Source organism: Podarcis erhardii, assembly GCF_964252035.2.
Source record: "Podarcis erhardii genome assembly, chromosome: 9".
NCBI lineage: Eukaryota > Metazoa > Chordata > Lepidosauria > Squamata > Lacertidae > Podarcis > Podarcis erhardii.
In genome coordinates this window covers 67,807,051-67,823,361 of record NC_138512.1, presented here as the reverse complement: position 1 = coordinate 67,823,361, position 16,311 = coordinate 67,807,051, and the positions used below count along the sequence as shown (strand labels likewise).

The following is a 16,311-nucleotide window of genomic DNA, read 5'->3' as shown; positions in this document are numbered from 1 at the left end:
TGATTTGGGGAGCCATGCCATCAGCTGGTGTTGGTCCACTGTGCTTCAGCGATGTTTTCATCAGCTGTACGCCATGATCATCATAATTATAACAAATAAAGGCTTGACATATCTCACTTTGCGTGTCATGAGTCTATCTCATATATTAGTCTATCTCATATAAGTTGAATTACTGAAATAAATGATCTTTCCACGATATTCTAATTTTCCGAGTTGCACCTGTATTTTGGAACACGAAGGATGGACAAGCGCCACTACTCAGGGTGGGATACACTTGCCCAAACCATTTGCACCAGAGGCCTTAACTAAATTGCTTTGCAGCCATATTGTCAGCTACACTTTAAAGATCTGATAGCCGTGATCTTTAAATTGCTTCCTCCAGACAGTTAGCAATATTACAAATGTTTTCATTTCCAGTAACTTGATTAAAGTGGTTTGCGAATGTATCGTACCTTGACTTCTGAAGTGAGGGTGAGAGACTAGGTGAGTGCTACACAATCATAATTTCACAAGGTATACTAAGGGATTTAGGAATGCGGAGGAGGGGGACTTACTAATGATCTGCGGTGCAAAACGACAGTAATAATTAGATCCATTGATGCTGGTATTTAAACCCTCCGCTGGCAATAAGACATGCAGTTGAAATTCTATTATCCATTTTCATGGCAGGAAAACACACTATTTAATGCTCATCAGATTTGTGAAAGGGGGGATTGTCGTGTCCATCATGAAAATGAGTGCAACCATTTGAAACAGCCTCAACGAGGGAATAGCGGCAGCTGAAGCAGACAGGAGCAGAATCTCCTCTGCTCCTCTAGCCTAGTTAGCAAATGTGATATTTCTGCAGTCCCCTGCGTTAGGCGGCTTGTGCCATCTTAATGCGCTAGCTCCTGCTAATACACTCTCATCTGCAGCAGCACAAATGGACTAAAATGGAAAATTCAATAAAATGTCAACATGCGGGTCTCCCTCTGTTGTGCGCAATTGTTTCCCCGGCGCACTGGGATAAACTTGCTGGATGCAAACAATGAGCCATCAAAGGCCCTTGCACGTGTATGTTTTAAAGGATGGCGGTCTCTTGCTGCCAAGCCTTTTAATTAAAGGATTGTCCTTGCACTTCCTATTGTCGGTTTTGATATCTTAGTTTGTGCTCTGAGCCATCTTAATGGAAGTGTACAATAACCTGCCAGGTTTTGACTTTGCAATTTCTGATTTGATTGCCCCTGAGAGAAAGCACACTTCTTCCTCACCTGTGAGGCTGGCTGCTGTCAAATCCACAGCACAGGCCATTGCATTCCCAAGTAAGTGTATACAGGACTTCAACCGTGGGTGACGGGTTGCTTTTTCTCTTCGCAGATGAATAGGGCCATACATAAAGGTAAAGGTAAACGAACCCCTGACCGTTAGGTCCAGTTGTGGCCGACTCTGGGGTTGCGGTGCTCATCTCGCTTTATTGGACGAGGGAGCCGGCGTACAGCTTCCGGGTCATGTGGCCAGCATGACTAAGCCGCTTCTGGTGAACCAGAGCAGCGCACAGAAACGCCGTTTACCTTCCCACCAGATATCTGTTGAAGCATGGTCTATGCTACAATTCAGTCCTAAACTGAAGGCCCATATTGTTAGGTCCGCACTTCTGAAGCCCAACCCCTATAGCTGTGTTAACTGATTTAATTTTTCTTATAAATTTTCGGTACAGATGAGGAAAGAGCCTGGGCAGTGCTAGTCCTAGACCTTTAGGACCTAAGAGTTTTAGGACTGTGTCCAGTTCTGGGCAGCATAATTTAGGAAGGCTATTGACAAGCTCGAACATGTGCAGAGGAGGGCAACCAAGGTGATCAAGAGTCTGGAATCCAAGCCTTATGAGGAGCGGTTGAAGGAGCTGGGTATGTAGTCATGACAATTGCTGCATAGTCGCTTACTAACAATTGCAGTTAAAATCTGTAACCCCGCCATGACTTGTCTTTCCGCAACATCAGAAAACTATCTGCCCTGAAATTAACTAACTGCATCTGTCAAAAAAAACCCCAAGCCTTTAAGAAGCCCAACAATTCTACAAAGCATATATTTGATTCATGTTCAAATGCTGACTGTTCCGCTGCTATCAAAATCCTAACCCAGACGCAGCCAGCAGCCTAAATTAAATGGGACTGAGCACAAATCCATCTCCGCCTGGTGCTTTGAGTTTTATTTCATCCTGTGTCCAGATTATTTGCTTTTATTGCTATTTCCATCTCCTTCGGCTCCGTTTTGCAGGAGAAACATTCGCCTGGGCTTTGCTTTGCTCCGAGCCAGACAAAAGATCAAGCAATTATGAGCAGTTAAGACTCCGGCTGCCTCCCCCTTCCCAAACCACCCACTGCCACAACTTTCTTTGTTGCCTAATTAATGAGAAGCACATTGTCTGTAAGTCTGTCTGCTTCATCCCTCATTACGTGTCTGAAGTTCAGTAATTAAATCTGCTGTTTGTTGGCCGTCAGGCTCGCAACCCTTTGCCAAGACATGCCCCATCTTTAATTTTTCTGATTAGCTAAGCAGATAAATAAACAGCTTCAGAACAGGCAATGTGCAGACTGGGAAAGCTGCTATGCTCACTCATTAGAATTCAGCAACCCTTAATTGCACCGGTTTAAAGCCTTGGAGAGCTTGTGGGTTCATTCATACAGCTGGAACGCTCAGATTTGGCAACAGCCAAAAATACTTTCCTTTTTCAATTCTATCTCAGGGGGCAGGGAGAATCTCCCTCCTTGGATCTGGCCACCATCACCTCTGAGCCTTCCTAAATTCAAACTTGAAGCTACAGCTCTGTGTATGTGTGTCCTTAGATTCTGCAGAAGCACAGAAAAGCCACACAATGTGGCATTGGCTACAGATATCAGCTTCCCAAGAATCCCAGATTTTGTGGGGGTTTTGCCATATTTAGAACTCATTCTCTGTTCTTTGTGGCCTGTCTTCTGTTTTTGATGGTTCCTGGTGGGGATGGAAGGACCCGTGAATTCTGCTTCTCATTATTCCAATTTTAAATTCAGCTCTCCACATTTTGCACCAGTTTGGGGGGTGGGGCCCACAGCCTTTTTTACGTTGGGAGGAGGTCATATTGATGCATACCTGACAGCTATATGTTTACGAAATGCAGGTATTAAAAATGAATACAAAATAAGTTAGGATATGGCTTGCAAAATGTGTACATTTGGTCAAAACTACATACACAGAAAATGTGTTCATTAGGAGGAAATAATGCTGAAATGCTGGCAAGTTCTCACATGGACTTTAAAGAAAATAAAACCAGAAGCTGGTGCAGAAATGTGGAAAGCTTAAGTCTGGGGGGGAAAGTACCGGAAAATGAAACTGACATATTCGCCTATCAATGTGCTTCATGACTGAGTGAGGATTTGCATCCAGGTCTTCCAAGCTGTAGTCTGATACTCTAACCAACACAGTTCCCCAGGCCCTTACATGTACAGCTTATATGTGGCAGGAGAGTGGGAGCTGGACTGTACCCACACCATATGCACAATGGACATGTTTGTTTCACCTCTAGGCATGATGGCCATCCACACATCAGATGCGGTGTCTGCAATGGACCGACAAATGCAGGACTGTTTTTCAATATTACATTCCTAGCTGCAGACATGGAAAAGATTAGTGAGCCCTCATCTGTGAACAGATTTAATAAAGCCTCAGATCGGGTTCCATCACCTGCTCCGTAACAGAAGAAACGTCTTCAACGACTATTTTCTAAAATAATTTGCATTCCCACCAAACATGGATATATGTACCTAACATCCTCTCTCACTGTATAATAATAATAATAATAATAATAATAATAATTTATACCCCGCCCATCTGGCTGGGTTTCCCCAGCCACTCTGGGCAGCTTCCAACCGAATATTAAAAACAATACAGCATCAGACATTAAAAACTTCCCTAAACAGGGCTGCCTTCAGTTGTATTTCAAAAGTAAAATAGTTGTTTATTGCCTTAACATCTGCTGGGAGGGTGTTCCACAGGGCAGGTGCCAGTGGCGTAGCGTGGGTTGTCAGCACCCGGGGCAAGGCAAGTAATTTGCACCCCCTAACCCTGGATTTGCGCCCCTAACCCTATCCCTAACCCTAACCCCCAGATGTTGCGCCCAGTGCGGCCGGCCCCCCACGCTATGCCACTGGCAGGCGCCACTACCGAGAAGGCCCTCTGCCTGGTTCCCTGTAACCTCACTTCTCGCAGTGAGGGAACCGCCAGAAGGCCCTCGGAGCTGGACCTCAGTGTCCAGGGTGGATGATGGGGGTGGAGACGCTCCTTCAGGTATACAGGTATATGCATGGAATGTTTCTTGGGGGTATACGCGAATTGTTTGTTATGTGTGTTTTTAGAAACTGAAAAAGCATGTTAAGAAGGAACAAGTGCAGGTCTGAAGTGTGCAGCTGTTAACACCTATAAATTTGTCCATCCTTACGCTGCCGGTTCTGTGTTTCTCTTCAGCCTTGCGTGGATGGCTGTATCTGCCACTGAAGCTGGCTGTATCTGCCACTCCCATGATAATTTTCAGCTGAAATGCAGAGCCTTAATATCCAGGAGCCCCTCCGCTCCCTCTCACCCACCCTTTTCAAGTAATTAGGGGCAATTTTGCTGAAACCATTTGGATGACAGCTTCCCCGCCTGCCCCCCAAGCCTGCTAATCCAAGGGCACCATCCGGTTCTCATCCCTGCTTGCATTCATACAGCACAATGAGGCATCAAATCCAGCTTCTTTAAAAGTCTGTCATAACAACAACAGAGTTCACCGAGCGACAAGTTGACAGCGTGAAGACAAAAGTCAGGCAGGAATTCAAACAGTCACGAGGCGGGGGGGTGGAGGGGCAAGCTGTGTTGTCAAGAAAAAGAGATGCTGAGGAAATCAAGAAACTGCGACGGAAAACAAGGCTGCTCCCTCTGCACGTTGAGGTACGGGGAGGAAGAGGCAAGAATTAAGCTGCAATTAAGTCAGGCAATATCCTTCTTCCGTTCGTTCACTGGAAACATCTGTTCCTTGAAAGAAATATTAGAGTCCCCTCATGCACACAATGTTTAATTATTTGTGTGTGTGTGTGTGTGTGTGTGTGTGTGTGTATGTCATGTGAAGAATTGCTGCCACACAAGAAACTTCAGATCTCAACCTTTATGTAGAGATCCACCTTTCTTCTTTCTTTGATGATTCCTCATAGCTGAGTAAGATTGTCTTCCATAAACATGAATACAACATGCAGTAGATGAGAAATGTGTGGTTCATGGAGATTATATATATATAGTGTGCATATATAACGTATCCATTCTTAAGGAAATCAGCCCTGAGTGCTCACTGGAAGGACAGATCGTGAAGCTGAGGCTCCAATACTTTGGCCACCTCATGAGAAGAGAAGACTCCCTGGAAAAGACCCTGATGTTGGGAAAGATTGAGGGCACAAGGAGAAGGGGATGACAGAGGACGAGGTTGGACAGTGTTCTCGAAGCGACTAACATGAGTCTGATCAAACTGTGGGAGGCAGTAGAAGACAGAAGTGCCTGGCGTGCTCTGGTCCATGAGGTCATGAAGAGTCGGACACGACTAAACGACTAAACAACAACAAAATATATAGAGTGTGTGTGTGTGTGTGTGTGTGTGTGTGTGTGTGTGTGTGTATCTGCACCACCAAATCAAGAAAAGTCATCTCAAAGTGGGGTACATAATAAAAAGTATGGGTTTTTTAATAAAGTCTTTGGATACAGCCCCCTCATTTAAAAAAGAAAATCAACCTGGCATAAAAAAATCAGGGGTAAAAACATAGAAAAGCAAAAATCAGGAAAATGTAAAACGATACCATGCTTGGTAAGGATGTCTCTACAACTTGTATCTCACCTGGTTATGTAGGGAGTGAATTAGGGAAGGATATTGTTATGACATTCCTTTGTTAGGTAGATTGCTGGATGATAGCCTAGTGCAGTCAGCAAGGGCCTTGATGGACAGGTGTCAACCTTATGTGTTTCAGTTTGGGGGTTTTTCCACTAGAACCCTGAAGCCTATGCACTGAACCAGCTGCCAAAGAATAGTTTGGGATAGCAAACAAAGCGTGTCTCCAGGCTATCACTATGCTGTTGAGGCATTCAAGAGTATATAGCCACTTATTCCCCCAAGTATCCCCATTTCACCAGGACATCCCAGATTGGCAGGATCCCAATCCCGGATGCCCCGTTTAGGATTCCCACTCAGTCATTAAGTTCACTGGGCGGCCTTGGGCCAGTCCTTGCCTCTCGGCCTAACCTACCTCACAGGGTAGTTGTGAGGACTAAATGATGAGGGAGAGAAATCATGCACAACACCTTGAGATCCTTGGACAGAAAGGTGGAATATAAATGCAGTAGATTAAATTAATTAAGAGGTTGGATGGCCACCTGTCATGGATGCTTTAGCTGAGATTCTTGCATTGCAAGGGTGGCCCTTAGGTTCCCTTGCAAATCTACAATTTTATGATTCTAAGTGATAGCAAGTGAGTCTACTTTCCAAGCCCATGTCACCTTTCTGCCTTGGAGGCTTTTATTTTGTTTTCTTGTGAAGACATGAAACATTAATTTCCCTTCTACAGACACTCACTAGACTTGCTCCAGGTTCTATGCACACATTTTGACCCATCCCGTTCAGTGCTGGAAATTCAGGCTTTCCTATTCTGGGTCAGTCTTTGTTTCCTTTGCATCACAGTCTCTCTGACCTCTTCCTGCTCTGTACATTATTGTTCTGAGACCAAACAGAGCGCTCCTCTCCCTGCCCAGCCCACTCAACTCTCCCAATTGCCTCTCCGCTTCTATGTGTTTGTAATGGTTCTAGGGGTTGCTTGTGCGTAAATCGGCGCCACGCTTGGCTGGGTTACCTGGGTGAACCCTTTCTGTCCGGACAGCCACTCATCCGTGGCTGTCTCAATCGCTGGCAGAATCCGTCAGTGGGCGTTTCTTGAACTTCTTCCAGCAAAGAAGATCTTTGACGCCTAGTCTCCGCCTACTCTCCCTGCGCGGAAGCCTTCTGTGCGGGGAGGGTGTGGGCAGCGGAGTACCCGTGCTCTCCCCGCTGGTCTCTGGCGAGGAGTCATGGTGCCCCCTCGCCAATTCCCCCATTTGCCCCCCTTCTCCACTGGTGCTACGCTGATTTCCTTCCCCAGAAGATGGGCTGCCTCTCTCCCTCCTGGGACGCTCTCCAGAATCCCTCTGGAGCCCTCCCTCCTCCTCTGGCTCCGACGGCAATTCCCTGACAGTGTTCAACTGTGAAACAGAACAGATAATAAGCCAAGACTGTTCATCTTCCTTTAATTGCTTTTACTGAAGGCCCGCTCTTAGACTCTAACAAGGATTTGATATCTGTGCAAGTGTTACTGTGCGCTGTCTGTTCCAAACACATGGAAATATCAGTGGTTAAAGTCTTTTCGGCTGACCAAGAAACTGAACTGATTCTACATATAAAGGTTCTCTAATCAGAGGTCACAAATGTGGTGCCCATGAGCACCAAGGCACCCACCAGTGCCATCAGTGGTGCCCATGAAAGATCTCAGCAAATATGCCTTCAAACATCTACAATGCACAATGGGCTATTTGCTCTTTTTGTCTAATTCTTATAGTGCTTTAACACCTCTTTCCAGGAAACTCTGCGAATTGTAGCCCTGTGAGGAGAACGGAGGTCTCCTAAACACTCTCAGCACCCTGAACAAACTATTCTTTCAGGGAAGCCATGACTGTTAAAGTGGCATAATAGTACAGTCATGCCTCGGGTTACAGATGCTTCAGGCTGCATTTTTTCGAGTTGCGGACCGCCAAAACCGGGAAGTACCGGAATGGGTTACTTCCGGGTTTCAGCAGTCACGCATGCGCAGAAGCACTAAATCGCACTTTGCACATGCGCAGAAGCACCGAAATGCAACCCATGTGTGTGCAGACGCGGGTTGCGAACTCTGCGGGTTGCGAACATGTATCCCGCATGGATCACGTTCGCAACCCGAGCTTCCACTGTATTGTAAATGCGTAGTGCAGACTGGGCCATTGTCACATTGGTGTGGCAACAAAGTTAAAGGGGAAGCAAGCACGGCGAGGATTTGCCAAAGAAATGCAAGTCTCACCCATTTCCATCTCCCAGGTAAAATGGCTGTAGCTGCACAGAGCCAGATTCCCCAAGTTAAACAAACACCATGTTTTTTTCTGCTGCTGGATTCATCTCGCCAGAGGACTCTACTCTCCTGCGCGCTCTCAGAATTCAGAATTAAATCTCGCCTGCTGCATCCAGCCAAAGATCAAGCGCTTATGTAGAATATTAAGCAAACACCCAGCCATTACCATTATTGTTTGGGGGATATGTTTAACTAGAAAAGAAGCGCCTGGAGGGAATTGATGAGACATCCAGAGCTTTCTGCGCCCCATTATACAACCGTGCGCTTCTAATAATCTCTTTTCCCGAATGGAGATTACTCTGTCTGGGTGAGTGAAATATCATCCGTGCAAAATTAAAAACAAACCCCTGGTTCTGCAGGGTAGCAGGCTTCACACTGGGCGCTCCTGTGCAAACACCTGTGTCCCTGATATTACCTGCTAGACGGGGGAGAGAGAGAGAGAGATGGAGCTCCAGGATTTGTTCAAATACATAAAAGAGTCATGAATATTTCATGGAGATTCTGGGGAAATATTTTTGCAAGGGTTGCCGTGCCGACTCGCTGCGTATCCCAGCTCAGCATATATTATTTGTCTCGTGCTCTCCCTCGGATATTTGGTACCATTAACAGCATTCTGTCAAATATAATATCAGGCGGCAAGCAGTACAGAGCAGGGGAAGAAGAGGGGAGCTGGCTAGAAGAGTTTCCAAACTGAACTCAAACTGGTTAGAACACAAGGCGTGCTGCATACAGCTCCCACATACACTCCAACATTCCTCAGATGAAAAGAGGGACATTTCTCACTCCCCCGTCAACAGACCCTCCTTGACAAAAACACACACACCTGTTTTTTGTCATTCCCTCGCGGAGCATTTCCTGCCAGAAGCAAGGTAAGTGCCACAACCAACAGTTTGGATTTGATATCCCCACTTTATCACTACCCGAAGGAGTCTCGAAGTGGCTTTCCCTTCCTCCCCCACAACAAACACTCTGTGAGGTGAGTGGGGCTGAGAGACTTCAGAGAAGTGTGACTAGCCCAAGGTCACCCAGCAGCTGCATGTGGAGGAGCAGAGACGCGAACCCGGTTCACCAGATTACGAGTCTACCACTCTTAACCACTACACCACACTGGCTCTTAACAGGACACAGCACACAGGCCCTCCATCGTCCTGAGATAACAGAGTTCTTAGGGGACCCCTATTTCCCTCTCAGAGTTCCCTGTGATTGGTTGTTAAACCGTTCTGGGAATTATAGCTCTGGGAGGGGAATATGGGCTCCTCTAACAACTCTCAGTGTCCTTAACCAGCTGCAACTCCCAGAATTCTTTGGGGGGAAGCCATGACTGTTTAAAGTGTACATTGCTTTTTGAATGCATGGTGTGAATGTGGTCATGGCTCTCCCTCTCCCTGGTTTAACTTCACAACAACACTCTTAGGCTGGGAGACAGTGACTAACGCAAGGTTACCCAGTGAACTTCAGGGCTTTGTGAGGATTTGAACTCTGGTCTTAAACCGACACACTAACCAAGCCGCCATGCTGCCTTCTTGGCTCTTTCCAATGGGATTGCCAAATGGAAGGCTCAGAGTGACAGATAAAAAGATGGGCTGGAGGAGGGAATTGGCTTTGTCAGAACCAGACAGCTGGGGAAACCACAAGGCTTCAGAGGATGTTATTACCAGCCCCCTGTCATCATAAATGCATCCATTATCTTTTATTTTAAGCCGGGTGCCTATTTCCAAACGTCCAGTAAGACTCCCACTCAGATATAACTATTTGGCATCCTCTCTCTCTGCCACCATTATTGTGCTATAAAATGGAAATAAAATCTCAGAAATGGTGTTATCAAAATGCGAAGGTGGCATGAATATTAACTCAGTAATTGTGTTTCCCCTTCCCCGCGCAATCGTCTCGAAACAGAAGCACCAACAGTCTCAGCAAGGAGAAATTCAGAACCAGCCACTCAGGGCCACGTAATTTCAAATGGAAAGAGAGTTTACCTTTCTATGAACTGCAGCCTGTCAAGTTTCCAATTCTTTCTAATCTATTATTTAATTACAGAAGCTACAAAGGCTTGAGTGTAGCTGCAGGATGTGCTCCCAGAGGCTTAGCAAGATCTTTTTTATCACTTGAAGAAGAAAACTTTCAAGTGCAGGTGGGGGGAAATTCCACTTACCCTTTTGCAGTCAAACAGGGACTTTTCATTGGCCAAAGAGTTGAAAGGGGAAGCCTGGAAAAGAAAAGGTGGAAATTCTTTTACAACTTGTCTTAAGACCCTTTTCCAGAAATACATTGTTGTTATTGCAAAACACAGGGAAAGAGACAGGGCATTTGAGAATGTAATATCCAAAAAATACAGGAAAAGGACATGATTTCAGTGACTTTTTAAAAAAATCACAACAACACAGTTATTTATAAAATATAAAAAGCCCTGACAGATCATATTAAACACTCATCTTGTCCAGCATTCTGTTCTAGGGGTGGGTGGTAAATTTTACAGGGAACAGTCCTCTGCTCGAGAGTGAGTGAAAGGGGAGAAATTTGATTAAGTTTGAGTTTAAAGGCGAGATTAGCCAATTTCCCCTTCCCAAAACAAGATGCAAACTGAAATACAGCTGTCCTTTAAAATTCACACACCTCTGAATTTTGCAATGCAGTTCTTCAGTCAAGTTATGTGCACAAAATGCATATATTAGTGTAAAGTGTGCATATAAATGCCTATATTGGTGAAAGGACATACAAAGATACACTATTTAGAGGAAATTGCTTTTTTAAAAAAGTGCATGTTGGGGGGGGGAATGCACACACAAAGGCGTATATTAGGGGAAAGTTGCACTTTGGTGATGATGAAGAGCAGAGCTGTGGGAAAACTCAAATTAAAAAAAACCAGAGATAAAGGAGATGTAAATGGGAGAGACCCACTGGGGGAGGAAAGGAAGTGCAGAGGGAGTGGACCACTATTCCAGTAGGTTGTCATCACGGTGGCCCCCCCGGACACGCTCCACGCACCCCCATTGCGCCAGGTGTCACTCCCCCGCAGGCGGCGCGCCACACCCCCAGAATGTGTGCCATGCCCCTGCGGGTGGCACATCACACCCTCACAAGTGTGTACCATGCCCCCAGGATGCACGCCACAAGGGGGCACCAGCCACCCACCCCCCGCCTGCTCTCCGCCCCCAGTAGCGGAGCATGCAGCTTCACCACTGGAAAGACCCCCATCAGCTTGTGCAAAAGATCCCCATCAGCTCTCACTGCAGGTTCACACTCCAGTCTTACTTCATATTCAGACACAACATCTTCAGTGAAGGAGATGGTTGTGTAGCTAAGTCAAGGAGAGTGTAAATGTTTCTGAGGCCAGCTCTCCCCATCTCTTCATTCTGGGGACACAGGGCTTTTTTGCATTAAACCCATGCCAACACTTCCATGTTCATCCAACAGCTACCTGCAATGTCCCATTTGCAAATGACTTAAAAAGCATTCTTGTGAAACAGCCTGCAGGAGGCCAGCCACAAAATTGAGCATGCACAGTAAAAGCAGCTTTAAGTGGTTTGGTTTTGTCACAGAAAAAAACATCCATGTGCTGCTTTTAAGTCTTCCGACAAGCCTCTCGCAATAGGAACCTCTCTGTCCTAGAATCAAATGTAGCACCGAGAACATGATAGCCATGTTCAAATATATAAAAGGATGTCACATAGAGGAGGGAGAAAGGTTGTTTTCTGCTGCTCCAGAGAAGCGGACACGGAGCAATGGCTCCAAACTACAAGAAAGAAGATTCCACCTAAACATTAGGAAGAACTTCCTGACAGTAAGAGCTGTTCGACAGTGGAATTTGCTGCCAAGGAGTGTGGTGGAGTCTCCTTCTTTGGAGGTCTTTAAGCAGAGGCTTGACAACCATATGTCAGGAGTGCTCTGATGGTGTTTCCTGCTTGGCAGGGGGTTGGACTCGATGGCCCTTGTGGTCTCTTCCAACTCTATGATTCTATGATTCTATGAACTCTAGCACAGACAAAATTCATAAGCGGCAATCCAGCTGTTCTTGTGTGCATAGAGAGACTCCAAACTGCACATAGAACTTTGTGCACGCAGAGGTGATTGGAGGTGCTTCAATGTCAGAAACAGCCCTGTGCACATTGATGCACACAGATCAGCTTCTGACATCCAAGAACATAAGAAGTGCCTGCTGGACCAGCATCGTGTTCCCACAGTAGCCAACCAGATTCCCATGGGAGGCATGCAATGAGAACCCAAGCACAACAATAATCTCCCCTTCTGATATTTCTAGCAACTGGTATTAAGAGACATTTACTGCTTCCAACAATGGAGGCCACTGGTAGCCTGATCCCCCACAAATTTGTCTAATCCTCTTTTAAAGTTGGTGGCCATCACATCCTCTTGTGAAAGTGTATTTAGATTAATAAGGAAGCTGTGGGCATTGGATTTTTCAGAAAACTTTGGGTCAGAATGATTGCCCTTGAGTGAAATGGAAACTCAGGCCCAAATTCAATAGCTGACCTAAGTCGATCTGGTGTAGCAGTTAGATAAGACTGGAAAGGCGCGGGTTTAAGTCCTCAGTCATCCCTGAATCTTGCTTTGGGACCTTGAGCAAGTTACTCTGTCTCAGGTTTTGCTACCTCAAAGGGTTGTTCCTGGAAGAAAAGTAGGGTATAAAATACAGTCATCTTCTCTACAGCTGACATTCAGGTATGACTGTGTAAGCAAAATGCCTTCTTCCATGCAAAAGAGGGAGGTATCAGCAAGACTTCGGTAATCCTACTGGGAAATGATATACAATGAATTGAAGAAAATGTTAAAAATAACTTTTGTAAAAAAAACACCCAGAAGCCTTTTTACAGTATTAAGTATTTTAGGTCAAGACATACCAAAAGAAATGAGGACTTTATTTATGTATGCCACTACAGCAGCAAGAATGTTGACTGTGCAAAATTGGAAGACTGGAGAAATACCAACTAAAGAACAATGGCAAGAGAAGTTGATGAACTATGCAGAACTGTCAAAAATGACCGAAAGACTAAGAGAAAAAGACAACAAAGACTTTGAAAAAGATTGGGAACCATTCATATTATATTTGCAGAAACAAAAAAAGGCAATAGACTTGATGGCAGGATTTAAATAAACATTCACATTATTAGCATCAGAAAATGTTTGGAAGATAGTGAAATAAGATGATGTATTTAATTTTATTTTTATGTTTTTATGTTATGTTATTAATAACTTTTTCTGCTGAGAGATAGCAAAGTGGGTGAAAATAGAAAGAAACCAGAAACGCAAGTTGGGGGAAGTCTTGGAGGGGAGGGAGGGAGGAATATATAGTAAATGTTAAGAATCTGAGATGTATATAATGAATGAAAATGAAAAATGAATTATTATTATTTTTTTTAAAGACTTTACAGAAACCCACCAGGCTACAGGCCCTTCCTATTTCTCTCAGGACCTGCTAATACTAGGAATATTAATCGTGCAGAGAGCTCACAGAACATTCCAGCGGGATTTATATTTGCTGACTAACAGCCATGATCTGCCTTCCATTTAGTTAATGAACGTTTGGAGAACTCTCCGATAATTATAGAGAAAGTGGATGGGCTATAATGCAAACCGTCGAAAGGATCGCCTCTCTTACTTCTTCATTTAATGCTAAATGCCTCTAATTGCTCCACTTAATTGCAGGACAATATTTACTCAGCGGGGAGAAAGGACCTTGCCAGCAATAGAGGCAGTATGGCTTTCCGAATGGGAATCAGAACTTTGAAATCTCCTATTCATTTAAAAACAAAGAAACCAAAACATCAGTATGATATTCAGAGCCAAACAGATATTTTGGTGTTAGGGTGGGGGAGTCTAAATGGCACCCACCCCATGCTTTTGAGTAAGTCTTATTCATGCCAACTCAGGAGTCCAACAATGAGACTGTCCTGATAGATGAATTCATCCAACAGGGAACAATTATCTGTCTCCCATTTTGCTGCCTTTAATGATACTCAGGGTCTGCTGTCTCCTCAGCTTCCTCCACAACTGGTCTATGTCCGATTACAGGTATACATTTAGCATGGAGCAAGGTGAGGAACGTCAGTGTGATGGCCTGGGACTTGGGCTCGGGCTCAGAACCAGGGGAGTCTCAGTCTGCACCAGATCCTTTGCCTCAGGCATCATCTGAACCAAGTCTGGGGCCTGGTCCTGAAGAGTCCCAGTCTGCACAGGTTCCCCTGCAACAAACACCAGTTGAGCCAAGTCAGGGGCCTGAGCCTGCCCTGGCTGCTGATGTGGGGATTACCTCGTTGCCTTCAGCTGGGCCATCACTTACAGCTGCTCCAGTACCGGTTGGGTCAGGGGAGGCTGAGGTGGCCCCTGGGTCTAGTAACCCACCGACGTCTCCAGAGCTGCAGAGACTAAGGTCTGAGAGAAGGAGAGACCTGAGTACTCGCAGGAGGAGTGCTCGCCTTCGGGTGAAACAGGGAGTTGAGTCGCCAGGGGATCAGGACCAGCCGCTACCCCGACAAAGATAAAAGGCTGTTGGACCCTGCCCTAGGTTGCGGGAGCAACATTGCTGTATGCTAGATCCTGCCTGAGATCCTGTACCTGTCCTTGCCTGGTATCCTGCCTCGTGTCCTGCCTTGGACCTGTCAGACTGATGCCTAGCGGAACCTTCGGATTCTGGACCGGACCTGGACCGTGTTTCACGGGTTATCCCCGGGCCCAGCACAGTCAGGATGTGAGACAGAATATGACCATCTAGGCTTTTCTATAGGGTCCTCAACACTCTCTATGGCAACACCCATTTTTTGCCACACCCAACCACAGACATGTAGCCCCCAGAAAGCAAATGCAGCCCTCAAGCCAAAGCAGATGTACCACTAACATGCAAACCTGGAGTCCTGATTGAAAACAGTGGTGAGTTGCCAAACAAGTCAGCTTCATAATCCATGGTTTGCAGTGGGCTTCTTAACTACTAACCATTGTTGGCTGTGAGCTGGGTATCCTGGATCACATCTACGCTGAGATCCTTTGAAACTGAAAGTAGAAGACCTCCTTGAGGCCATGGGGGGAGGGGGGAAGCCTGCAACCCCCATGGCTCAGCTGGGCTTTTCTGAGGCTTGTCCACACAGCACGAGAACATGCAAGAGGGTTCAGTGGCACATGGACCAGCACTGTAGTGGCTTACCGTCAGTGAGAAGGGGGCCAGGAGGCCACCACTGTGTGGGAGCACCATACCTTATCACCTTAGGTCACAAAGCTGCCCCTGCTCCCACCACTACGTCTACATAGTGTTGACTCACTTCTCCATAATGAAATGTGGGTAAAGTTGCTCTGTGAATTGCGTGGCGAGTTCCTGCCCCCCCCCCAGTGGAAATAATGACATGTGACACAATTATTAAGGTTGATGGGCTAAATAAGGCCACAACTTTATTGGTTACAGGTGATGAGCGGTATTGGCTTAGGCAGTGGTCCTAACCAACTGTATCCGACTTCAGCCCGTCCGCTTGAAGTCCAGGAAGGGTTAACCACCATTAGGTGAGTCCTGCTGATGCACATCAACCAGGAACTCCCCCGGGGTCACCAGTAGGGGGCGTGCCTAGGCTTCGGACAGGGCCATGCCCCCCAGAACCCTTTATCGGACTACCCTTCAATATGTGGGGCAGGTGATGGCTCTAGCTCCCCTCTTCCATCTACAGAACAATACCAATTGGCGGTTGCCAATACCCAGAAAGTTGTGACAATTTGCTACGAGGCAGGCAAAAACCAAGTGGCTGGTGCCAATTTGCCAAGTGGAATAATCCCTACCAGGCCCCTCAACGGCGACCAACCAAGGTCCATAGCAAGGTCAAGGAACAAAAACCTTATCCGGGCGGGAGGGTGGGAAAAGTAGGACCAGCTGGCAGGCGGGAGAGAGAGAGATTCCCGGCCACGTCCTGCCTTAAGTAGGGCAGGCCACGCCCCCAGAGCCAGCTGATTGGTTGGTCAGGGGATGACACGGCCGGGAATCCCCCCAAACACGCGGGGCTGGGCTCCAGCCATTGCACGCCTGGTGGGGCCATGAAGCCCGCAACTCCACTTCCTTTGAGGGCGGAAGAGGCTTTGCAGAATCCTCCAATGGTTGCAGACTCTCTGAGGAGATTTCACCCCTCCCATATCCAAGAATCTGCTGATGTTCTCTGCTGATTCT

General features: G+C 46.2%; 1 protein-coding gene across 1 annotated transcript in view; it reads right to left on the bottom strand.

Annotated features, from left to right (window-relative positions):
• The window catches only part of RASGEF1B (RasGEF domain family member 1B), a 266,494-nt gene that overhangs the window by 199,866 nt on the left and 50,317 nt on the right, over positions 1–16,311 (bottom strand). The window contains exon 3 of the mRNA XM_081876963.1: positions 10,309–10,362. Within this exon, the coding sequence (XP_081733089.1) occupies positions 10,309–10,362 (54 nt within the window). The remainder of the gene's footprint in view (positions 1–10,308; positions 10,363–16,311) is intronic.